The sequence below is a fragment of the Falco punctatus genome, assembly GCF_963210335.1.
Source record: "Falco punctatus genome assembly, chromosome: 5".
In the NCBI taxonomy this organism is placed as follows: Eukaryota; Metazoa; Chordata; class Aves; order Falconiformes; family Falconidae; genus Falco; species Falco punctatus.
Genome location: NC_137584.1, coordinates 56,734,755 through 56,761,477, shown reverse-complemented (window position 1 = coordinate 56,761,477; position 26,723 = coordinate 56,734,755). Strand labels below are relative to the sequence as shown.

The 26,723-nt window shown below is 36.9% G+C and overlaps 1 protein-coding gene across 4 annotated transcripts in view; it reads left to right on the top strand.

The window, feature by feature from the left end:
• LAMA2 (laminin subunit alpha 2) overlaps positions 1-26,723 on the top strand; it is a 377,492-nt gene that overhangs the window by 101,435 nt on the left and 249,334 nt on the right. For all 4 annotated transcript variants that reach the window (XM_080390370.1, XM_080390369.1, XM_080390372.1 and 1 more), the window contains exon 4: positions 17,560-17,802. In XM_080390370.1, the coding sequence (XP_080246496.1) occupies positions 17,560-17,802 (243 nt within the window). The remainder of the gene's footprint in view (positions 1-17,559; positions 17,803-26,723) is intronic.

The following is a 26,723-nucleotide window of genomic DNA, read 5'->3' as shown; positions in this document are numbered from 1 at the left end:
AGGGATGGGTTTGACTAATGAGGTCCTTAGATAAATTGCCTCTTGTTAGTGAAGCCTTGCTTGACAGATGTAGCAATACAGAATGTAGTTATTTGATGCTTATGAAAGTGCTACATAAATTCCAGTTATGTAAGCAAGAGGATTTGAGGGTAGATGGAAAATAATATTATTTGTATTATGCCAAGATAAATACAGAACAATTATCTGCTACCAAATTTATTCATAATGTTATTAAACTTGACTGTTTTGGTATTCAGTTAAGTAGGTAACAAATTAATTCCCCCCTACCCCTTAAAATCTTCTCTGGTCTGTGGCTGCCCAACATTTGTCTGCAACTTGGATCAGACCAGAAAGAACAGAATCATAGAATCATTTAGGTTGGAAAAGACTTTTAAGATCATGAGTCCGATTGTTAACCTATCACTGGCAAGTCCACCACTAAACGATGGCCCTAAGTGCCAGATCTACCCGTCTTTTAAACACCTCCAGGGATGGTGACTCAACCACTTCCCTGGGCAGCCTGTTCAGTGCTTGATAACCCTTTCAGTGAAGAATTTTTTCCTAATATCTAATCTAAAACTCCCCGGCACAACTTGAGGCTTGTAATTGCTATGTTTGTGCTGATAAATTCTTGCTTTAAGTACAAAATGCTTAACTTCTTTTTGTGCGATAGAGCTACAAAAAGGCAAATCTACAAGTAAAGGACTGAAAATTGTAGAATTGCATTAGATTGTGTGTTATTACTGGTAAATATGATAGTACATGGACTGCTTTTATTGATCCCAATTTCATTAGAAAATCAGGAAAATTACAATTTCTTCATTTATGTAGTGCTTGGCTTTTTGAGGCAGATACAATTTTATTTTTTTTTACTTTATTGTGCAGTGTGGCCATATAAAAATAGCATATGCTCATTAGAAATAGCTAATAAAATGAAAGTAAAATATATTTAACTTTAGGAGGAGGTAAATTATTATCAGTTGTGTTGGGAAAAACGCAATATTTTTTGTTATTTTCTCCCAACAGTTGAGGTTTGCCATAATACTTACAAAAAGAGCTTTTATTTATAATGGAGGCTAGGTTTCTAATTCATTAAAGTATGTTTGAAATATGTACCTTTCTGTTATAAAAATATGAGCTGAAAACTGGAACTGTTTGGTTCTGAGCATCTTTGCTAATTTGCTCTTAATACTTCACTTTTTAGTAATTTTGATAATCACCATCTTACCTATTTCACAAGAATATTATAGACCACCATTCATGGATGTGTATGTGAAACTATTTTTTACAGTACTTTTCATCCAGCAGGTGCATAGGAGGTCAAAAAATTAATGTAGATTTATTTGGGAGTTGCTCACGTGAATTTAAATGGAGGTTAAAATGAGAGGCTGAGTTACGCTGGTTACTGAAATTGAGACTGCAGATCCAAGTTTGGCAGGGTAGCTTCCTCGGTGCGCTAGGTTACTGCATCTATGAAGCACTCACAAACTACCCAGAGAAGCTGTCCGCTGTTCTGCATCCCTGAGTCCTGCTGGTTGTGTAGGGTCTGTCGGTGAGCACTTCAAGTGCAACAAAAGTATTTCAGGTCCTGTGCGTGCAGTGTTTAGCAGGACAGCAAATAACCTTTATCTTCAACAAGTATAGAGAAGGGAGCTGGCAAAACAGAAGTGCTTAGACTTCTGGAGAGAACATATTCCTTGTACTCATGCTATTTCAAATCCTCAAATGGTTTTATTTCACAGTGATGTGGAAGATTATTAGAGTTATCTGTAAAGCAAATTGGCAAATACACAGGAAAACCAGTTGGCAGTTTGAGGTGAGGTGGTCAGACCATCTGTTTTTGATTTCTACACACCTCAGGACACTTTCATTAACAAAATCCCTGCTGTTGTGGGGAACAAGGACATTGGCAATACCCTTGATATTGCTAAGATACTTGTGCCAGGAGCATATTTATGTGGATTTTGATTTCTTTTTTGCTATACACTTTGTATTTTTCTAAATGGTGCTGGAATATTTTGTGGATGGTAGATGTATGGAACTTGAGTGGACCCAGAGTTAGTTCTGTTCTGGCAGAAAATTCTGGACTAACTAAATAGATCTTAATTGCCTGAGACTGTGGAGGAGCAGTGCAGTGTCCAGTTAATCCTTACCAGGCATAAATTTCTGAAGAAAAAGAAAGTAGTTGACACTCAGAGCCTTGTAAGATCTCATAAAGTGTACTTCATACGTGCAAGACCAAAAATAACTGATCAACATATGTACTTGATTTCTTTATAAAACAATTGCAGTTTAACAGTTTTAAGTTCCTTAAGCTTTGATAGTGTCCAGCTCTTTCACCGTGTCTTTTCATCCTGCCCCCTGCCCTCCTTCTGTAGGAAGTGAGAAAGGAGTCCAAAACATTGTATTCTGACACCACGTAGAAATCACTGCAGTCCCAGTTCTCCTGAAGTGTATTTCAGTATATTTTAGAACGTAAGTTCTTAGACTTATGGACTTCACTATTTGAGTGGCACATATTATACTTTGGTAAGAGACATTTCTGAAACTATATATAAAGCTATAACTGTATAACTGAATAACAAAGTAGGAGAAGAATGCTTGCTTGCTCAGAAGCATTTTGAAAAGCATTTATGAAAAGCAGACAGCAATATTCTGTTAATGCTAAATTAATTATTTTGTAATTCTGTATTGTCCAAATATAATTTGAATCAAGCATTTTGAGCTGGTTTTGAATGATTTCTTTGCTATTTGATTCACTTTAATATCCATGAGCAGAAATACACACAAACACACACACTCATGTGTGCATGGTCACAAACGTATCACATATCCTTAACAAGGATAATGCTAGGAAGAGGAAAAGAATTGCAAAACTGAGTGATTGCTTTTGCTTCCTCTACACAAGACTGAACAGCTAAGTGGCTCTGTGGTAAAAGACAGACATGAGAGAACTAAGAAACAAGATGAATGGGAGAGATTCAGGCTGGGACAGAAAAATAACAGGATAGGACTCAGACTAGTGTTATAAAAGCTCAGTGTGGTAGTCTCTGGAAAGAGCTTAAAAGGGAGGAGAAAAAAACCCCAGCTTATCGATACAGGGAAACAGAATCAGCATATGCATGATTGCCACCAAATTAAAAAGAAATCTCTTTATGGAGGAAGAGTCCCATGGAAAGTACATCTTCACTCTTTGCTACTATAGGTAGAGCAAATTTCTGAAAGTAATATTTCACAGCTGAGTTACATATACCGCATCCACATTATGGACTGTGATTCATTATTTTGTTACTATGCTTTATAATGCTTGTTTTTTAAAAATTATTTTTACTTCAGAGCTTGAATTTTGGGTTGCACAATGTGTTTATACATCTGCTGCTATGCTGAGAACTACTGTACATAATATGAAATGTGACCTATAATTTGAACATAAAATTTGGCTAAAATTTGAAACCAACTGAGGAAAAAATCTGAATATTGATACTTCAATTTTGCCTGCGTTAGCAAAGAGCGTGTCACAGTGGGAGAGAAGCAGGACATACATGGGAGAGGAATTGTGTTTATTTGATGCTGAGAACCCAGCTCACTTGTCAGGAAATTTATTTTAGACTAGCTTTATTCTGGTCCATGGTCTGAGTCTCCATTAGCAGCTGAAATGAATGAGGGATGTCTCAGCATGTTCTTCTGGCTTAGTTCTTATCTGAAGGGAATCCAGTTTGTGAGCTCCATGACCTCTTTATGATGTGAACCCAAAGCATGCAAAAATGGAACAGCTGGGAGATTCAACTCAAAAGCATGCTCCTTACCTCAGTTAAGAAGCTAATGTGGATGTACCCTCATAAGCCCTGTGTCTGAAGAGAGTCCAGATTTTATGTTAAGCTTATGAGATGCCACACATACCAAAATGATATTTCCCTATGTCTTAATGTAATATTATTGACCTTTGTTGGGGGAGAAGGGAAGTATGAAAGAGGAGAAACCTCCTGCAAAGAGACCTTGCTGATGGAACCTTGGTTGTCATTTGCTCCTTAGCTTTGCCAGGATGAGTGTGCAGTGTTGAGGGCTGTTTGAAAGAAACATTATTTTCAGCTGTCAGTTCCTTTGATGCACGATATTCACAAGATCCCTTGGGGGAGTACCACTCACTTTCAGAAAGGTTCATCACTGTTACACAGCAGCATGTTTGTTAGCCCAGAGAATGACTTGATGCAAGGGTGGCAAGTACTGTCTTACAGAACCATGTTGAAGATGTTGCCCAGATGTGTGGTCAGACTGAGACAGGTTACCTGTTCATAATATATTCAAATTAAAGAATGTCTGTTTTATGAGCAATTAAATTCTTATTTCCATCCCTATTTCTCTGCCTGCTTTTGGCCTTCTCCCTCTCCCTTCTAGTGTTTGACTGAGGGGGTTACAAGAAGATTGCTATAGGAAGGACTGGCTTGGAGTACTTCTATAATTGCAAAAGTAAAGCTGTCCTTTCTGATTAATGATTTCTTTGTGTTTCTAGTACATGAGATACTGCCTGGTCTTCATCATCCCTTCAAAAGCCAGTCTGAAAACACATGTTCTAGGAACTGTGTCTTATTGTAAAATAAGCAACAGAGACCATGAATTTCTGTCTGTGTCCCTGCCCAACTTATTTTCTTTACAGAAGAAATAACCAGGTTTTAGAAAAGCAGACCATTTAGAAGTTGTTGCATGATTTCTAGATTCTGGAACCATCTCCCTGTTGTCTGGTTTCAAAGAACTACTGGAACCCGTTGTGTGGGTCTTTGTCTATGCAGTCAAACCCCACAATTAGATTCAGTTAAATTAATCCTTTAGGGATTGACTGAAGTCAGTCTTATAGCCACAGTGAAATATAAGGTATATTGGATGGTAAGATATTTCACAACAACATTGCTTCCTTTAATACAGATTTATGTTTTCTTATTTTCACTAATAATAGTTCACCAAACAATGGCTAATGAATCGTAATGTGTTGAGCAACACAGCCATATTAAAATAGCCTTTACATGTTATCTGCACAGTAGTACAGGAATATGTATATCACTAGACAATATTTGGTTTTCAAATGATATTTTCTCTGCTTTGGAATATCAAATACATTTTCTAGTGGGGAAAAAAAAAGTTACAGCTAGCCTTGTGTTGAATAAATTCTGATATCAAATATCAGCTAAAGGAATAAAGATAAGGTTAACAATGCTGTTTACTTCTGTGCTACAGGAACGAGATCAGGAAAATTAAGTGCCAGTCAGTCTTCATATGTTAAATTTATATATAAGTCCAAACATTTTGCTTAGGTTTTCATTTAATACTTTATTTTTTTACTAACGTTTACATGCTTCTAATATCTGAGATGCTTTCAAAACAGTTTCTGTAAAGGTGAAGCTTAAAGCATCTCTTCATCCTCAAACCAGACAGTAATTTAACAAAAATGAGAATAATGCAGACTGAGACTTTTCACCCACAAATGCCAGTCTGTTTTGTCCATCTTCAAAAATGTTTGTCTAAAGAGAGAAATGTGAACAGAAGCAAAGTCTGTTCAGACTCTAGTGCTGCAATTCCATGATTGCCGTTCCTGCCCGGTGCATCCTCCTCCCCAAACTCGCTGAAGGGAGACATTCTTGTCTCCCTTGTTCTAGCACTAGCACTTGTGCTGCCATCCAGCGAACCAGATCAGTACCTTGATACTGGAAACTACATCTTGTCTTGTTTTTCAGGGTTAGGTTTCTGCCAGATCAATTTTTTAATTTGCTTGCTCTGTGAGGTTTTAATGCCAGCATGGGGGAGGGGGCAGGAACATATTTCAGGAGGTGGTGGGGAAAACTGTTCCACCCCTCTCTGGAGCAGCTGGCACTTTTCGTTGGCTTCAACTGATTGTAAAACTTCAAAGTATAAAATACTGATCTATGAGCTACAGTCTATGCCTGCAAGATAGAGCTGTCACTCTGAATATTTGTTTCTGGTATTTCTAGCACATGAATCTGTTCTGAAGTAATGTAAAAATTTGAGAGTTCAAAGCATTCATTCTCTCGCAAAAAAAATAAAAAATCCTAAGTGCAGTTCTGTGGCTCAGTTCTAAGGGCAGTTCTGTGGCTCAGTTAAGTCACAACCCAACAAAGATGCAAGTAAACCCATGACAATGAGACAGTGGAACTAATTTTTTTTTTTTTTTAAAGATGATGTATTTCTTCTGTTTTATTAAAGTCTCCAGCTATTTTTTAACGTGTAACTGAATGTTAGCTATAATACTGGTGGGTTTTTTTTAAAATGTCTTTTTTTGTTTCCTTCATAGACTTGAATCTGAACATTTTAGTAACATTTTAGTAATTTCCTTAATTTCTTTAGTTTCATGATTTGCTGATAATGCAATAATCGGGTATCTGTTGGGTGAAACAAAGCATACTTTATCCTCCTGATATTCTTTTTAACCAAAGCAAAACTACTGGTTTTGAAGTTAGTTTATAATGAAATGATTTGAAAAAAGCAAAACCAGAAAACAAACAATATATACCAGTGAGGATTTGTAGCAAACTTATTTAGAAAACATAATTATTAGTACTTGTGAAAACAAACAGAACTGTAGTAAATATTTTGACAGCACAGTGAACATTTTTAAGAGCTACCTGTTTTGTATACTATTAGCAAGTACACTTCATATTATGTGGCTTTCCAGCTGGCTTTCCCTTCATGGGAAGGAGAGAATATGTATGCACTCTGGTTACAGGTGTCATCCAGGCCTTGGTTCTTGTCTCAGAAGAAAGTTTTCCACATTGGTATCACTCAGACAAAAGCCTGGAGAAAACCGCGTGACCTTTTTCCTTAGCTAAGGGTTGAGAGTGCACATTGATGGCAGCTGTAACTCCAGCAGAGCCTGCTGCATGCAGCTTTTAGGTGTTCTGACAAACAAGTCTTAGTGAAGTTACTCGAGCTGACTTTCCTGTAGCATTAAAAAAGAAAGCTTTTCGTAAGTGGTGCAATATTATGTGGAGGGAGTACTCTTCAATGCATTCTGAAATGCGAAGAAGCCATTATTGTCCTGAAAGATCAGTTGTAATACCCAACCTATAAATTGCTGCTAGCGAGATTTATTTATATTAACAATAAATCTTCATAGGAGTATTTAGCCCAGTTTTTTTAATGCTCTCCATTCAATCAGACCATAACTTTATTGCTTTGTGGTTAGTCAGAAAGATTTCTAAGTAAGCAAATCCTTTCAGCTTCAGTTCATAATACATGCTGACAAAGAGTAAAACAAATCATTTAAGAATTACTAGTTTTTCTTTCTGAGGTTACTTACCTTACATTTTCCCTGGCTAACTGCAATAAATACATATACCGCTTTGCCTTTTCTAATTTTGGTTTTAACCAAGAGAGCTATTCACCTTTCCATTCTTCAGGCAAATAGTTTCAGGATATAGGTCCTAAATACTCTATTATAACCTTTGAATCCAGAGTGACACACACGTGTCACAGTGACATGAATGCAAAGTTTTCTTCTGATTTTGTACTATTGGCAGTTCTGGTTCTAAAGAAAGTCACAATGCCTAGGAGAATGGTGGCATGACAAGTAATGGGATCATAGGATTCTCAGTCTTTAATAGATTTTGCTCTCCTTGCTGAAGAAATATATTGTCATTGAATAGTTTATGATGAATAAAAAGCTAGCTAGAAAAATGAATTTTGCAGCTGACAGTGGTGGTCATGAAATAATGCTTCTGTTGTGCTAGCGATTTATCACAAAATTATTATTGAAATGTAAGGTCTATACTACAAGATGGGCAACAAGATTCAGTAGTACACATGATGAAAACTGTCGTAACAGAAAGACAGCTGAATATGTGTTGCGATAGGTTATTAATTGACTAATTTGTGTTTTGTAAGGTTTTCTGTGTAAGTTAAGATTTAGGGGAGTAGTAACAACTCCTAATAGCAAGACAGTACCTTGTCATATGAATTTCATGTAGTGCTTTGCAGTATTATGTCAGTATATAAACAATTATTTGATGAAATATGCTTAAGTTTTTGTTTTTAATTGCTTTCAAGCTAGCAGGCTGTACAAGTGTTCAGATAGCAGTATATGGCATGGGGTAAAATGCTGCTACTTTTAATAATGTGTGCAGTAGGTCAGAGCTTGGTCAAGAACATTGAATAAGACTTGCCAAGAGGTTTTCCTTGTCTGTGCAATTTGTTGGTGAATCTGAAACCACTCTAGGAAAAAGTAATAATGGTAGTAAAGTAAATGTTTAAATAGGTCTTGGGGCTGCACAAAATAATCCCTGGTTCTGAACATTCAAGAATGAATACATATGTATACGTTCCTTTCATGAATTTTTTCCCTTTTTCCCTTTGTGCTCTATGAAGGCCATCTGCTGCCCATCACATGCTCAGTGGAAGCACTTAGAGACTCATTTATCAATGATGTAGTTTAGACAGTCAGTAAAAACAGTCATTAATGTAGCTCTTTTTTTTTTTTTTTTTTTTTTTTTTTTTTTAATTTGGACTAATGTGGACTAAGTGACTGAAGAAGCTTAGAGAAGGGTATGTATTAGATCTCTCCAGCTACGAAACATGGAAAACCAGACACTTGGTCTGTTCTTAAACAGAACATACAACTTTGTAGTGAAGATAAACCCTTTGCTTGGTTCTGAGTCCTAATGTGTTATGTCTTCTAAGTTTTCATAAGTAAATTCTGATTGTGGAAGGGGACTATGAGATGGAAATATATAAAATTACTCATCTTATAATTAAGCGTTTATATCACGTATATCCCCTGCTATGCCAAACAGCAACATAGCCACATCTAAAGCAGTTCTCAGGATAATTTAAAAAGTATTAAGAACTAAAAACAAAAATGAAAACTGAGCACGCATGCACTTTTTTGATCTGGGAATCAGATTTAGTTTCTCATTTCTTTTCCATTTTCTTCCTTCGTTGTGTATTTTTTTGAAATTTCCAAATTTCAGTGACATAAGGACAGTTCAGAATCACTCCCAGAATATATTTTTAAGCCTTTTTACCCACTATCTTGTTTAGCTAAAGAAATGAGGGATGGTTCATATGAAGAGAAAGTGAAGAAAAGAAGCAGATGAGGCTGAAAATATTTTGGAAAAAAGTCTTTAGTTTTTTTATTTGAAGATTCAAGTTATTACTTTGTTCATGTTTTCATTGTTCAAGTTGTTCATATTGCACAATATTTTCGACTGATATGGAGAGATTGTGTCATGTTCAGGGAATGGGTATAAATTGGTACATGCCTATTTCATATTCACAATGATCTTAACCTCAAAGAGCTCACAATCAAAATCAAATAAAAATCCCAGTTCCTTGAGATGATGTCTCTTATCATACATTATATATGGTGAATAACACGTCCTTTTTTCAGAGAACTCAAAGTAAAAGCTTGGAAGATTTCAGCAGGGAAATGTTAAAGGTTTAAAAGTTGATAATGCAGAAGGTACTCTATGCTAACAGTACAACAGTTTCAGATGTTTGTTTGTATTCCTCTCTACAAGGTGGGTAACAGATAGATGTCACCTCACTAAACAAACATTTATTTATATACTTTTTGGCACCCTGCAGAAAAGTCAGAAACCATAACATTGAAAAAGATCTTTAATTTCACATTGATAAAATTAGTGTAGCTTGAACTTGCTTTCTGCTGTACAAAAGGGAAATCTGAATAACTTGACAGGATACATCCCAGGGTCCTGAGGTAATTCGCTGATGTAGTTGCTAAGCCACTTTCCATTATATTTGAGAAGTCACGGCACTAAAGCGAAGTCTCCACTGACTTGGGAAAAGAGGGTATCACACCTATTTTTGAAAAGGGCAATAAAGAGGACCCTGGGAACTACCAACCAGCCAGCCTCTAGTACAAGATGTACCTGCTTAACACAGGAGGGTTGGACTAGATCTTCAAAGGTTCCTTCCAGCCCAAACCATTCTATGATTCTATAAGAAAAGTAAGCATTCTCTAGGAAAAGCAGATTCTTTTGTGCTATTCCTGTATCTGACTAGTTTCATCTATTTTAAAATTAATATTCACATTATGGAATTAAACTATAAATAATTGGTATGAGTCTGTAATAGGTGAGGAGATTGAGAATAGTTTTTAAATGTTTAGGTTTCAAGGTTTGTGCATTGTAAAACTTTTAAATGGAGCCTAAAATAATGGCTATGACAGTTCTTTCCTTCTCAAGGTGGAGGAACAGACAGGTCACTCTTAAAAGGCAGCTGGTGAGATGACGCTGCACGGAAACCAAAATCAGAAAACTTTACTCTGGGTGCTCTCAATGCTACTGGACCCAGGCTGAGCGTGAATTCTTGGATCAAGCAAAAAAACAAAGCGGGGAGGGGGAGGGGGGAGTGGAGTTTTTTTGCGTTTTAGCACCAAAACAGAAGAACCACCTTTTCTGTCTTTCTATTGTATAGATTTGAAGAAGAAAGGTTTGAATATTGGCATTTCCATCTATTTTCCTTTCCTCACCATACACTCTCTCTGTGGAAAGAAGTGATTAGCCTTAGGAAATGAAGAAAAAAAGAAATTGCTTTTTGCTATTATTTGAAAGCACTGTCGAAAGAAATTACTAACTGTAGCCCTCGGTTCTGGTGTACGCTAGGCCAGTGATGAGCAGCTAAAATGGTCAGCAAAAAGCAGCTATTCTTTTTGAGGCCTTCACAAACAACTGAACAGTGGGTAATGGAGAAAACCAGCCGAGAAAATTACAAAGAACAAAGCTGACATTGCCAGAAACTTTGCATGTACTAGCTCCCTCCATTTGCCTTAATGTATCTTAGTCAGCAGCTGGACAACCTGAGAGCTTTACAGTTTGACATTTTATAAAGTGCACTCTTTTAATAGACTTAGCCTTTTTTTTTTTTTTTAAATGACACAAGTTATAATCATCTTTTACTTGCAAATTGAGCAAAAGTTGAGAGGTATTAATAAAGGATCTATTTTTCTCAAGGAGAAGAATATGTTCTTAAGTGAACCTGGGCTTCTCTAGCAGTTATATACAGGGAGGAGGAAAGCTGAGCTTGCTCTCAGTTGAGGTATTTTTAAATTTTTTACAAATGCATCATCTGCAGATATTAACTGGGTGTGACCAAGAATTTTATATGAGTGAATTTTTGTCTAATTAGAAAAGGCAGAAGATTTCTAACTGAAACTTGGCTTGATTTGGAGACACACACCTTAGAACTTTTCAAGGTTTTCTATGGTAAAAATCTTACTGTTTTCCCCACAGAGTTCTGTGGACATCTTCTTTTGCGTGGCGTTTGTATCTACAGTTTTTCTGGGACAGATAATGCCCTGCTAGCTAGTAACCAAAATTGTTTGTAACACTTTGGAAAAAAACCCACTATGTTGGAATCAAGTGTGTGCGTCTTTCAGCCCAAATTCCCCATCTGGTAGCAGCATTTCAGTTGGAAGCAGCTCAGATGAACAGGAGAGACATTGTCATTAGAAGGCAAACTGCAGCATGGTGGGAAGCTGTTCAGCTCTCTAAACTGATAAACTGATACTAGCTGAATCCTGTTAAATGGTGGTGGTGGTGGGGTGTTGGTTGTTTTTTGTTGCCTTTTTTTCCCCCCCATGCCAACATTTTCAATTACGAAATTTCTAACTGTGAGCTGAATGTTTGAAACCATGGCCACTGTCTCCCTGGACAGTGATAGAAAAAGATACGTGCTACGTGGTCGTTTGAGGAATCTGGAGAGCCACTTCATTTCTAAATTAGGCTTTTTCTCTGAGTTGGATGTGAGACTAAAATGAGAATGTTAGTTGTTCTTAAATAGCCAATTGTTTGAAAATTCTTGAATCAAAAGAGTCAACTGTCTTTCATATAGGCACAAACAATAATCCATACGAATACATGTGAATTGAAATATGACTGACCACAGAGAATCATAAGCAATTGCTATCAGCCCTTGAAAACATGAGGAGCTGTTTCTCAAACCCACAAAACCTCAGCTTTAGCTCATTAGCAAAAGTAGTTGGATTTGAGCTGTTTCATGTCATAAGCCTGTAGAAGAGGCTATTCCAAAACAAAAAGTAGTGCCAATGTGATATTTGAGATGCTTGATAGCCTGCATATATAACAACTATTTTTATACATGAGTGTAAAGATAGAAGTTAATGATCAAGCAACACTGTTTTGCATTCAGAGTTTGTATAGATCTGTAATTCCTGATGGTCATCCCAGGTGTTAGAAGTTACTGAATCTGGTGGCCTGATGGAGGCAAGGCTGCTGTGGCTCTGTCTTCATGTTCAGACGGTAGCAAAGCGGAGCTCATGTTTCTGAGAGAGTGAAGCACACACAGGGAGTAACATAAATAGATCACAGTGCCCTGTCAGCACCCACATGAACACAAACCAGCACAGGCTGCCTCACCCTGTTCTTCCTTTTCAGCTGATCAGGATTAAAGTCTTCTAGGGGCATCTATGGATGCATACACACATGCAACACTTCAGTAGCTGGCCCTAGATGATGTATCCGCTAGCTGGCCCCAGATTTCACTGGTGTCACTGGTTGCTGGCACCCAAACAAAAGAGCCTTGGAGGTTTGCAGCCCTACTCTAATTGCTGGTGCTGAGACCTCTTCTACTTTCTGGCTAGTTGAGCTTGAAGTTAACTCTTGATCACACATAGTACCCACTCAAAAGTGGGAGCACACCTAAACGGAAGATACTTAGGATTTAATGAGAAAATGGGACACACTTCAGTGATTGAGGTCAGGACAAACACGCTGACCAGCTAGGTATTTACAGTTAACTTGTTCCTTTTCTCTTTTCTTTTTCCTTATGCTTGTTCCTCCCTGATCCACCTTGATCCCTCCCTTTCCCCGCCTTTATCCCCAAAATGTTTCATAGTAAGTCTCATTAATTTACAGAATCCCCTTAACCCATCCCATAATAAATTTCACACTGTCTAAAAATGTTCTTTCCCCTGCTTCTCTTAATGAGTTGCACCCCCCTGTAGCCAATAACACCCATTAGCCCAAAGGCCATTCTGAGACAGCTCTCAGTTGACTCATCTGAATGGATTTCACATTGGGACAGGGGGTGTTTGCAGTGCTTTGCTGTCCCTAACAGCACTTTTAAATGACTGGTTAAATGAATGTATGGGATGTTTAAAGCCACAAGTTTTAACAGTATTTTCACCCTGGCCCAGCTTCTGCATTCTCAATAAAAGAATACCATGTCTACGTGACCACTGAACTGGAATAATAATCAATGTAATATAATTACGGTAAATAAGCAGATACACAGTTTACACCAGATTGCTGATGGAAGTCTCTATTAGAGCTGTTAACATTCTTCTGTTGAGAAAATGAAATGGAAATACTTCTGTAGAATTGTGTAGTACTGTATTTTTTCTCTGATGATATTCTGGCTTACATGAACAGTTTCTAACTGAAGGATTTATTTTTTAAATAGAAGTGCAGGTGGGAGTCAGGCGCAGTGAGATTTCCTGCTTCACTAGCTAACCCTGTGCAGATTAATGATTCATTTCAGCTCTATCTGAATAATATTAGTGTAGCAAATTATCCTGTAGAGTAGGACGCACTTTTCTATGTCTTAGGAGGCATTCATAAGAAGATACAGTACTATAACTTATGAAACTGTTCCTCACAATATGTGCTTTGCAGATCTTACTGCTGAGACTATTACCAGTGAAAATGAGACCCAAGACTCATTTTGTTTCTCATCTTGAGGATTATGTTGTCTGTAATTTGGGAAAGGCTTAAAGGACTATTTAGACTATTTCCCTCCCACTCCCATAATTACACTGTGGTCATATGAGCAGAGCAAGTAGAAAAAAGCACCAGCTGCACTTCGGCAGCTGTGTTAATGATCTATTACATGCTACTAGGCAGCTTGGTATTGCTCTGTTTTCACATTTGTATCAGCAAGCTCTGTTTCTGCAGGTTACGTTCTGTTTGACTTGTACAAAACCAGATGTGCTCGAAGATTGTACAATTATTACATCGGTTGACATGTGTCATCTTATTGATGCTAGTTGAAAAGTAAACGAGGCATGCTCTATCAATTTTACCCTATGGAAATAGAATCTCGGTGTTACAGTTTCCAAGTAGGCTTCAGAAAGCTAAGCAGGTTCGCTTTTTTTGATTGTAGAAACAAATACAGCAAAACTCATGATACTTGAGACTGCATTGGTAATAGTATTCTCATGCCACTACGCTCCTTTTGGTTGTATTGTAGTAACCAGAACACTATTTGCTAAGGAACTGCACAGTAAAAGAAAGGTTCCTCTTGTATCTGGAGAAAGACAATTTGCCAGTTGGTTGGAAAGTCAGTGTTGCTTCCATGACATTGACTTGCTTTGAGAATCATCATACAGCTGCCATTAATTTTAGCCTGTTTTTTGTGCACTGGCTACTGTTGTGAAATTGCTTAGAAAGCAGATTAAAGCATGGAATACACTGTTGTCTGTGTCATAGCACTGTGATGAGCTGGTAGTGACTATTGTAGCTTTCTAAGCTGGGACAACCGTCTTCCTAATTCATGCTAAAGCGCTAACAATCTAGCTGTCCCCCAAATAAAAGGTGTTTCTAAGAAGCACGGGTAACATCTCTACTTTCTTCAACCTAGCCTTAGTGAGAAAAATGAGGAATAATATCAGCCAGGTCATGTTTTTGATGCATGTGCTTGCTCATCTTCCCTTGACTGCAATTAGCATTAACAGTCTAACAACATTTGAAAATTCTGGTCTTCAGTTCCAGCTCTGTTTCTCTGCCCAGGAAATAATTTTGTTTTATACAAAACAGTCTTTCAGTTCCTCATGAATAGAGACTTGAAAGAGAAAAGAAAATGTTTCACATGTCAGTGGGCTGCAGATTGCTCAGTGCTGTTGTAGAAGCCGCTAAAGGAACTCTCAGAGGCTGGGACAGTAGTAGTCTGGATCAGCCTGATCGCTAATTCTGTAGTGGTAAAAAACAGCTCTTCATGTGTACTCTTTAATTTATGTTAACAAGCATTTTTCCTTGTCAAGTTTAAATTAAGAGTCCACCCCGCTATAACTATGACTTGAAATACGCTGTTTCCTCTCCACTGCTTTTTTAATAAAATTTTGTTGCAGTTTCATTTGCAAAGTATGCTAAAAATAATTAAAGCCAAAGGTGTATAATAAATAGAAGTCAAACAGTATGCTATCCTGGAAGGTAAGAAATGAGACTTCAAACAAATCTTCAGCAGAATGTGCAGGAAACTTTACTGAAATAGGGCTCTAATTTGAAAAGTCACTGTAGAAAGTTTCACTCTCCCACATAGCCTAGTATTTCAAAGCAAGCAAACAAAAAGCCACTTCTGTTGATTATGCCCCTTGGCTCCACAAAGCCAATGCATCCAAGATGTTTGCAGAGCTAAATGTTTTTTGGCAGTGTTTAACACTGAATCTTCTGTGAAGTTTTGAAGATTTTAGGACTTCCACAAAGGAAACTATGTATGCACGCCTAAGATTATGAATTTGTTGTCAGCTATGTTCTAAAGCACAGATCTTCCACAGTAGAAGCCCTAGTAATATGTATAACCTTAGCTGTTAACCATTCAACATATAAGGAATAGTCTTAATATGAGAGCTGGGGTAGAACACTTATTTGATTATTATTTTTTTTTTAAGTATTTGGAAGTAGTCTAGAATCAAGTCTCTATTCTGGACAGCTGGAGCTGAAAGTTTATGTGGCTTGACAAGATTATGCTGGTGTAAAAATTATATGTTGGATTCTTTATTCATGCAAAGGACGATGTACAAAATAACCCTTGATAAGCTAGTTCCTTTAAAATATAGCTGTTGCTCATTACCTCCCTCAGAAAATAATAAATAATTAAACACTTCAGCTATTTTCTTTCATTTCAAAGAGCTTAAGTGGGAGAGAACAGTTTGGAGAGGTATGTTAATGTTGTGTTTTTCTCTGTTTATTGTAAACAGTATTGGTGACACTGATCTAGTATAGTTACAGCTATAGTTACTTGTGACCACAATGGAATATATTTGTGAATGTGTTTAAGAGGGGAAAGGGCATTTTGTGAAACAGGACAGATTGTTGTATGATTCCTGTTGAAACAATGGAATGAAACACATTTTTCTCCTTGTCTCTGGAGATTTTATTTTATACTATTGAAGAAAAACATTGATAACTTAAGGTAATCCTCTATGAATGCAGTTACACATGTGTTTTTCAGGTCGCAATAAACACAGCCTCACCCACTTCTTATTCCCGCTGAAAAACTTCCGTTGTTAGTGATTTGACTTCCTGACTGAAGCTGTTGTGGATCTTACCACTTTCTCAGCATCTACACAGAAGGCGGGAATGAAATTGGAGATAAACATATTTTTTTCCTACTGTCATCAAATGCACTGTAGTATTTGCTGTACTCTGCCACTTAATATAGTTTCTATTTTATAATACCGGTGTATATTAGTATTTTATAATACTATTAAAAAAGCAGTTTGACTCTTGTTACTCTTTCTTTCATCAAATACAGTAGGATCTTTCACCAGCGTTACTGATTGTCTAGGTATTCACAACAGATTTTGTGTGGACTGAGTCTGAATCATGCAGCTTCTTTACAATGACTGTCCAGTATAGAAAGCATTAAGTGTTAAATCAACACTATACTGCTCTCTATGATACCTTCTGGCATCCTTATGTGCAGACTCACAGCACTGCATCTTAAAAATATTAATTTGGTATATGTGCTGCTTTTGTAATGGAAATAGCTTTCCTTTTCTTTCCTTAGCTTCAATTCTACGTTTGTGCATCTAGACATTACTAGGTTAAAAAACCCACACCAAACCAAAACTGCATCACTAATGTCATTCTGCAATTGCAAATGCGTTGTTTGTGGCTTGCATTCCAGCAGGCTTGTAAACAGGAATAAGCCTTGATAAATCAATTGAATAGGCAGGTGAAATGGACCATAATGAACATTGATTACATGCTTACATTCTGTTTACAGTGATATTTGATGTGTCTCTGTCCTGTAAAGCTTATTTATGGCCAGAGTGCCAAGTCATATGATTGAAACTAGAATGTTTTATGGAATAATTTCAGCATGATGTGATTAGCTTTTAATACTTTAAACCTATGGCTTCTTTCTTAACAGCAATAACATTCTTACAGTTCGGCAACTCCTAAACATTGCAGATAGTGTATGTCTATAAATACACATACAGAAACAAACCCACTTCTAGAAACTGAAAATACTTGAAAACAAACTTTGCAACCGTTTGGCTGAAACTGCAGTTTAGCAATTACATACTAAGTTAGGTGGCATTTAGAGTGCTTTTTAATTCTATTTTCAAAGTCTCCATTGGCCTAATGCAACTCATTTGTTTTCAGAAATGTTAATGGAGAATTTATTTCTGTAGTTAGAGTTTCGATGGAATCTGAGGTCATATTTCATATTTTTGGTCAGGAAATTCAACATTGTCATATTTACTGTTCTTAATTTGGTAATTATTAAGAAAACAGAGTGAATTTATAATTATCTGTTTACATATATTTTAACAATTTGTCGGTTTTCCAGGTTTTCCAGATTGCGTATGTTATTGTGAAAGCAGCTAACTCACCTCGACCTGGAAATTGGATATTAGAGCGTTCGCTGGATGGTGTCGACTATCAACCATGGCAGTATTACGCTATCACAGATAGTGAGTGCCTGACACGCTACAACATTCATCCCCGTCCTGGAACTCCATCCTATATAAAAGATGATGAAGTCATATGCACTTCTTATTATTCCAAAATACATCCTCTGGAGAATGGAGAGGTAAGATCAGATGTTATTACATGCACCATTACCTGACAGAAAAAAAATCACCCTTTGCTTAATTGGCAAATATCTGCCTTGAGCAGACAGAGTGTTTTGGTATGCTTGAAAACTGAGGAGAGGTAGTCTACTTGCAATTTAAAAACCTCATCTTACTTGGTCCTATATAAATGCATACAAGGTACACTCTAATAAGCATATTCTGCAGAGTAAACCAAGAGATAAAAGAGTTATTAGGTGGAAGTAGGCACTAGTACTTTCAGACAACTTTAAGTGCTTGAAATATGTTCCCATGTCATTTACAAAGGTGAGAATACTGAGAAAAATCGTGAACCCAGTGAAGTCATTAAAGACTGAGTTGTATTTTCAGTCCCTGTGTATAAGCTATGATGTTAAATGTTAATGATTTTACTTAGAGTTTAATTTATTGCATATAAGAGCTTGTAACTGACCATCTGCCCCTGCATATACCTATTCATTCTTGTCCTGTCAGAGGCCTGTGCTATTTCAGTGTGAGTCCAGGCACATGAATCACAGACCAGTCATTTGTTTTAACTGTGAGGGCGTAGAAAAGATGTGGTGGAGGACAGAATGAGGATCTGTGATTGAAAGAACAAGGTAAATGTGATGACTGTAGCTGAAAATACAGTGTTTTTGGCCTCTTACAGTGGAGAGAGAGAAAGCCGTGTGTACTAAATTCCAACTGTATATTTTTTTCACATTTTTTTTCCGATGCTTGCTTTGCACACGGCTTGGTAATTCAAGGAAGTAACATGACCTGAATGTGAAGATCTGAAGTGTTTATTTATTTACAGATTCTTTGATGTCTAATGATATTCTGTGAAATTTTAGCTTCAATATTGATCCTTCCATTAATTTTTTCTGTTCCACTTTTTAATGGCTTATCTCCATATGAAGAGGTACACACTTACTCTCTTTTGTTCCTCTGCATGCAAAATAACATTCACATACAAAATTGCTAATACAATTATTTTTGAGTACTGGATATATATATGTATAGTTTGGTTATATTTACAGGAAATTTCCAATGCCAATTGCAAAAATAGAGAAATACAGCTTTCAGTGAAAATATCCTGCTGATAACCTTTAAAAAGGTGTAAGCTTTCTAAAGGAGTCTCACATGAGTTACCAGATACAAAATTGGTTGCACATCTAGGAAAAGTCATCACAAATACTTTGTGCTTGTAGTTGTATCATTTGCACTGGCATCATTTGAATGGGTATTAGTTCTTGTAAAATCTAGCAGGAGCAGATAAAGTGATATTAAGAGAAATGGTGCATATATGTTTTCAAAACATTTCCAACTGGGTGCTTTTTAAGTGGTGAACAGAACAGGAGTTAGCAGTTTTCCACTGGCGAAGAAATTTTCTACAGGGAGAACATGTCTGCACTGAAGATACAACGCCAAAGTAATTATTCCAATATTTAATTTAATTTACATGGTTCAATTTCTTTATCTAATTCTCTTCTGGTATTGATTCCAGTAGTCTGCTGTCCTCTTGGTTAAACCAGTGCATCCTTGTATTCTTCATTGGCTGAGTTTAATAGCAAAGGGCTTTTATTCAGCATGCCGGTATATATCTGTGGCTGAAACATTGGCTTAAGGCCTGCTGAATTGAGTGGAACTTAATTCTGATCTTAAGTGTGCAATTAATAATTTTTAACTTGGCCTGATGTGCTGTAATTGGTGCTCTGTCCTGAACCTAGTAAATGACCGTCATCTGATAAAGTTTCTTTAAACAGGAAATAGACTTTGAAGGGAGGAATGCATCTGTTCCAGTCCACTTGGAACAGGGGAATTGTTAGATCAGGCAGACTCTGTGAAAGGCCTATGATTTAAGCCACCCTAAATTAATCTCACCTCACACAGGTAGTTATTAATCCGAGATATGGCCCTAATAGAGAGAGAACATCTTGAAGTGAAAAGCCAAAAGCTTAACTTTTATAGTGGCTGGAAGAGTATCATTCCACATTAATTAATCAGCTTACGTTTTTAGCAATATTCTTTTCATAAGTAAAACACTAGTTTCATCTGTCTGAGCAGCTGCAGACTGCATTACAAAATATGTAGCATTAACACAGAACTAACCCAGGTTAATTCTTTTTCATATTTAATCAAACACGTAACATGAAAAATAATACAATTTATACCAACGTCAGATTTACTCTTAATTGTTTTGTAGGCGGTATTTGCCTGGTTCCTGGTCTTTCAGTGGAACTACATCTGCATATAATTTATTTTTGTTCCAGGGTAGGACTTTTGTTTTATGTGTCAGATATTACAGACATTTTGTAAGACTGACAGAGTTAAGAAATGTACATGACATAGCTTTCTTTTGCTGCAAAACCCATGAGCTGTTTAGACACACCATTCTGCTGTACCTCAGGAAACCTGATGAAGTATAGAAGGAGCATAGGTTGGCAAGCCAGTGCCAAAGTCAAACCTACACCTACAGTAGTGTCATAAGTTAAAATCTGTCATCTTCAAAAAAGCAGAATATGTTCTTTTGATGTATACTTTCAACAAACATTTTAGTCAATGGTTTGATTGATTAGAGTATATCCAGAAATGTTAATTCTAGGCAAAATATTTTGGGCATTTCATAGTGTCAGTACCTGCAGCAGTAATATTCCTGTGGCTAATCACAGAATTAAACCCAAGAAGATCTGGAACGACAACAGCAAAAAGACAAAACCCAAACAAAATCCCCATGTGATTTATCTTCAGGTCAGTGTAACTAGCCCAAGTTTAAGTTTTCGTAGTCAAATGTGAATGAACAATCTGTAGACCAAGATTTATTTGCATAATGCATTAATGGAAAATGTATAATGATAGCTTCTGAATGAACAAAACTGAGAAATTCTCAAATAAGGAAATTTCTCTAGAAGTGTAGACTTGAATGCAGAAAGATTGTTAGCATTCCAGTTTCTATACTGTCGAAGATCAGTGATACTTGAAGAAATCATAGAGAGAACAGTGTCTCTATATCACACTGGCAGAGGACTTTTAGCATTTACATTTCTGATACACCATCAATACATGTAAATGCTAAAGTTTCTCAAAATAGCATTTGAAAATTAAAAAGCAAGTTCCATTGTCTCAGTGTCCCCAAGACAGGAAAAGAACAAAAAGAAATGAAGAGATCAGTTGTATTAATGACTTACTAACTTTTACTGAATTGATGTTTCTTGCTTTAATTAGATTAAGTAATTTTTTTGGCTCTAACTGAGAAAGAGTTGTTTAAGGGTTAATAACTGGCCGGATGAGACTGCTATTTTTGGATAAAGAAGAATGCCCATTTTGTGACAGTGTTGTCTTTATTTAAACACCATATCAGAATGTTATTTCTTTTTTTCTTTATTTCCTTAGATGTTCATTAGGTTGAGAACTAAAAATTAGTAGGTTACCATAGTGATACTTTGCTTCATTTCCCTGACACAGGAGCCTTTGATGTTTGCATCTAATTTGTACCTGTTTTTATTGAAGTCTTCCTTCTGAGAGACTACAGTTTGTGTCACACCTTTTTTACCTCAATGACTAGGTAGATACAAAGATCTGGACATTAACTTTCAATATCGTAATTTATTTTTTTCGTGAGATGTATGAAAATATCTTTTATTAAATGTTTGTTTGAACTAATATGTATAGTATTTGTATTTGGATATGTAGGAATCTTCCCTCTTGCTTGCAGTTTCAAAGCTGGATCCTCGGAAGACTTCAGGTGCACCAGTTGATCACTATAACATGTTAGGAAAATTTATATCTTTTCTTAGATAATGACACATTTTACCTGAATTGTAGGTTGACAGGAAAAAAAATGTAGGAGGTTACATTTAGAAAAAGCATTCTTCAAACATACATAGATTCAGAGTATTTTGAATAGGCTAGGAACAAATATTTAGGTAAAAAATCATTGGTTTGTACTTTTTTTAATATAAAGTAATTCTTTGTGCAAGCAGAGATTGAAAGTCAAATCCAGTGAAGACAGTGGGAAGAAAGGTTTAATTGATCTCATGGGAAAACAGTTGATTCTTACCTACTAAGAAGTCAAAAGGAAAAAACTCTCCTATTCTGGGAAACAGTGAGTTTCTCTACAATGAAGCTTTCTGAAAGTATAAAAACCAAGAGGAAGAGTGTGACTTTATATTCCCACATTATTAAATCTTAACTGGGATAGCCAATGGAATCCCTGGTCCCTATTAGTGTCATCACATAAAGGAGTTCTAACAGAAAATTGTTTTTCAATAATTATAGTCATTACTGTGGTGTGGAAGGTATGTAACCTACAAGGAGAAGAAATCCCTCCCTCTTTGTGGGCAGAATCTGTCTTCAGAGGATGCTGCCTCAAAGGATATTCTTGCAGTTGAGTTTAGGTTACACAGAAGTTACAAATGATGAGCCTTATTTGTCAGTTTGGTAGGCAGATTTAATATAAAAAGGAGGGATTAAGAAAGGAGAAGTTGAAGTGGCTGTAGATGAGGAATACTTTTCCTTTTGAAAGGATTTGTGTGCGTAAGTGTGTGTGTATAGCTAATGGAAAAATCTCTTGGCAGAACACAGAAGTAACACTGGTCTCTTTCAATCCCAGTTGCCCTTTGTCAGAATTATCAGATGCTCTCCTGAAGTTCTCGCTCAGGGTAATATTGCTAACTTCCTAGTTATGTAGCCTGCACTTGCTCTTAACCTTGTAGAGACTAGATGAACAAGCCAACAATGTTGAAACCCTTCCTTGGTGTTTTTGACTCCTACCCAAGACAGAGGTAGGTTAGAGTTCTGTCTTATACTGTCTGGCTTTTTCTTCAGGAAAACATTCACCATGCTTTTTTTCTTGACAGGGCAGAAGGGAGTTGAAAATAGTAACAATGTCAGTACTGATGGAGCGTTTGGGGTGGCGTGGGGGGCAGTAGGGGAGATGAGTTGAACGTTAATTTATCCCAGTCCGTAATGAAAGCTTTTACATTTATAACGGGGTTTTTTTTGTATCTCATGCCTCCCTATCACCAGATACACTTGTGCAATTGTGAGCTTTTTGGCTTTCCATCACATGACTTGTTTTGGTTTATTTCATATTTCATGGAAGAATGAAACTGAGATATAGATTAGCTATATCAGGATGCTGTGAACATCACTCCCCACTAATTGCTGCAATACTCATTTGGTATCATGAAAAGATATCCATAAATGTGTATCTGCTACAAACATATGATTTTCTTCATCAGTCACAATTTGTAATTGTCCTAACAAGGCAATGGAGAGGTAAAATTTCAAGATTCAGTAAATATTTCCTGTTACTGAATAAGAGAAACACTCTCTGATCCTGTTGTGTGAGATGTTTTTCAAACGCTTTTTTCAGTTGCTAAGAATGATCTACCTTGACATTTAGAGAACAAAAATTTGAAAGGTATTAGCCCTATATTTGAAGGAAAGTAACATGATTCTAGAAATAAGAATGCCACCTAATTGCAGTATGTCAAGTGTACCAAATTTCCAAAATGGTTGTGTAGATGCTCCAGATCAAACACAGCCCTGACTATTGCTTGTTTCTTTACAGCGAGCAGCATTTGTGAAGCAGTCAATGGGACTATCAGATCATTGATATAACTATGATGATAATAACTATCAGACTATTTTTAAGGAGGTAAAATAGTTGCACATCTGTTACTTACACATTTTTGACTAGCACAGCCCAAATGGACCTTTTAAACGACTAATCATTGTTAAAGCACTGGGTCATTTGATTCAACAATGTCAGCCTACTTTCAGTATTACATTTACTATGTAGACTTAACCAAATTTAAAAAAAAAAAAAAAGTTATACCCACAGAGGAATATGCAGTATTCTTGTAATTTTGTTTTTAATAAGTAAAGCAGTACATGAAAATGGATTTTAAAATAGCTTAGATATTAGAGCTCTATTTTATATCCAGCACATTTTCAGCTCATGGGATTTCCTTATCCTGATGTATTTTGCACCTTTCATACTGTTGATGTATCCATATTCCAAATGCTTTTCCATATGACCATATTTCCATTAGCTCAGACCCCTCTGGAGTTCTTACATTCCTAACATCCTTTGGCAGTTAGTTCCATTTATCTGGTACCTGTTGTAACAAGAACCACCTCCTTTTATTTCATTTCAAACTTGGCTACCGCTGGTTTCATTTGATGAACTGCAGTTCTTGTACTGGCAGATTTGCTGAGGGGTCAATCTGTATCCACTTCCCTCATGTAATTTATAATTCTATAAATTTCTGACATATTTTTACTTGTCACCTATTTTCCAGTCTGAAGAGTCTTGCCCTATTCTGTTGTTTTTTTACACAGAAGATGCTCGTTCATTTCATCATCTTCTTGACCTTCTCTCAACTTTTTCCATTAATGATATGCTCATTTGAAGATGAGGTGACAATGGTGTGGGTGAACCATGGATTTATAGTGGTCTAACTATGTTTTCTACTTGTCATTTCTGAAAAGCTTGGTTCCAACATGCTATTTTGGATTGCTGCTGAGCATTGTTGCTTATTGAAGTCTAATGTTTTCTCTAGGAAAAAAATAATAAATGCATCACTTAAAAATACTAGTAGCTTACCCCTAAATTCTGTATCACTTCTGCCTTACTGGCTTCCTTTCCAGCTTCAGGTGTTAAAATTCCCTCTTAGTTTCCTTTCTCTTGCTGATCTTTTAATCCTTTTTCACCTTTATGATGCCTACCTACCAGATCATATATATTCCTCTCTAATTTTTTTATTTAGAGTAATTTTTGCTTCAAATTTACTTCTTCACTATATATAATTCTAAGAGGTTCACTTTTCTCACCTTTCCTACAATTCTTAAAGGACTGCAATATCAAAGCAGTGAATGAAGTGCAGATATTTGAATAGATAGAAAGACATGAGTATTTTGTGCTGAATAAACCACTTGAATGGACCATATCATACCTCACATGTCTGTATCAATATCATTAGTGTGATTCTACTGCCAGAGTGATGCCAGGTATTAAATAGAACTTCTGTATGTCGTCTCTATTCTGAAAGCATATGGTGTTCATGTAGTATTTGTGCAGGCCTTTATGAGAGTTTGTTACAACTTCCACAGCATGAAACCTTGATCCTGTTGTGTTGAAGAATTCAGCCCAGAGAAAGGTCATGTCTTTACAGTGGGAGGGATGTACTTGCAGATCATCTTAGCAAATTTCCAGAGGGGGAATTTCAGACATTGATTGCTGAGCAAGTGAGAACACTAGGCAGTAGATTCAATCAGTGTGGCCTCACCTTGAGTACTCTGTGCAGGTCTGAGCCCCACAATTTAAGATGGACATGAAGGTCCTTGAATGCAGGCAGAGGAAGGCAGCAAAGTCGGTGACAGGGCTGGAAGGAATGTCCTAGGAGGAGCAGCTAAAAACTCTGGGCTTGTCTGCTTTGGAGAGAAGGAGGCTGAGGGGCAACCTTATTGCTCTCTGCAGCTTTCTGAGCAGGAGATGTGGAGAGGGAGATGCTGATCTCTTCTCCCTGGCATCCAGTGATAGGATGCTTGGGAATGGCTCAACAATGCACCAGGGAAGGTTTAGACTGGACATTAGGAAGAATTTCTTTACTGAGAGGGTGGTCAAACACTGGAACAGGCTTCCTAAAGAGATGGACAGTGCCCCAAGCCTGTCAGTGTTTAAAGAATCACTTGGACAATGTCCTTAATAACATGCTTTAACTTTTGGTCAGCCCTGAAGCAGTCAAGCAGTTGAACTAGATGTTTGTTGTAGGTCCCTTCCAACTGAAACAGTCTATTCTAATTGAGCTTTCTCATTTCTTTTTCTTTTTTTTTTTAAACACGTATCTAGTGTTAAATGAAAAGTACTTGGCAATATTTTCAGAAAGATATTAACACTAATACACCATGCTTATGAAGTTTTTCTGAGATGACTACCTGTTGATCAGTAGTATTATTTCCATGTTCACAAAAGTGAAAATTAGAGACTGAAAGACTTTGACAAGAGCTGTCTGTGTGAACAACGGAGCCTAAGGTTCTCTGAGTCCCAACTAGCCTTTAACAAGAAAATTCTTCCTGACTACTATATGGCTATAGCCAGCACTAAGGCTGAAGCAGAGGACTGACAGGGAGGGGAGTTATGGTGGGAATTAAGTAACCTGTCTGCTTCCTTTTCTGCAAATGAGTTTTCCTGTCACTGTTATTACAGTGGTGAGAATGATACTGCAATGAAGGTGATCCTTCACTGCTGCTCCTTCAAACACTTAACCTCTTACTCCTCCTGTGATGGTAGCAATGGAAGTGTGAGGCCAAAAAAAAAAAAATTAATACTGTTTCTGTGGTAATAAAGGCTAGTCTGTATGAGCACATCCATTAGTCTTTATTTTCTTCAACTAAACATGTAAAGAATTAGGGTAAATTTAGATTAGTTATAAAGAAGAAATTCTTATTGTGGTGGGGCCCTAGCACAGGCTGCCCAGAGAAGCTGTGGACGCCCCATCCCTGGCAGTGTTCCAGGCCAGGCTGGATGGGGCTGTGAGCAACCTGGTCTGGTGGAAGGTGTCCCTGCCTATGGCAGGGGCTTGGAACTAGATGATCTTTAAGGTCCCTTCCAACCCAAACCATTCTATGATTCTATGAAGAAGAATAAGCAGAAACAAATTCCTTGATAGTGATGTTTTGTTCACTTGCCATACAACTTGAATGCTAGTTCTGTGCCTCTTTTTAAATATGTCTCTGTGCTGCATTGAACCTCCTGCACCTCCCAGTAATTTGCTGTTTGCTGAGCTGGCCTCAGACCGATGATGCCAGGAGCATTAATTTCTTCTGCTTCCCAATGTTTGCTTACTAGTTTTCTCCTCTTCATATAGTAGTGCTTGTTCTGTTCACTGTAGTCTCATTAGTTTCCAGAGAAGGA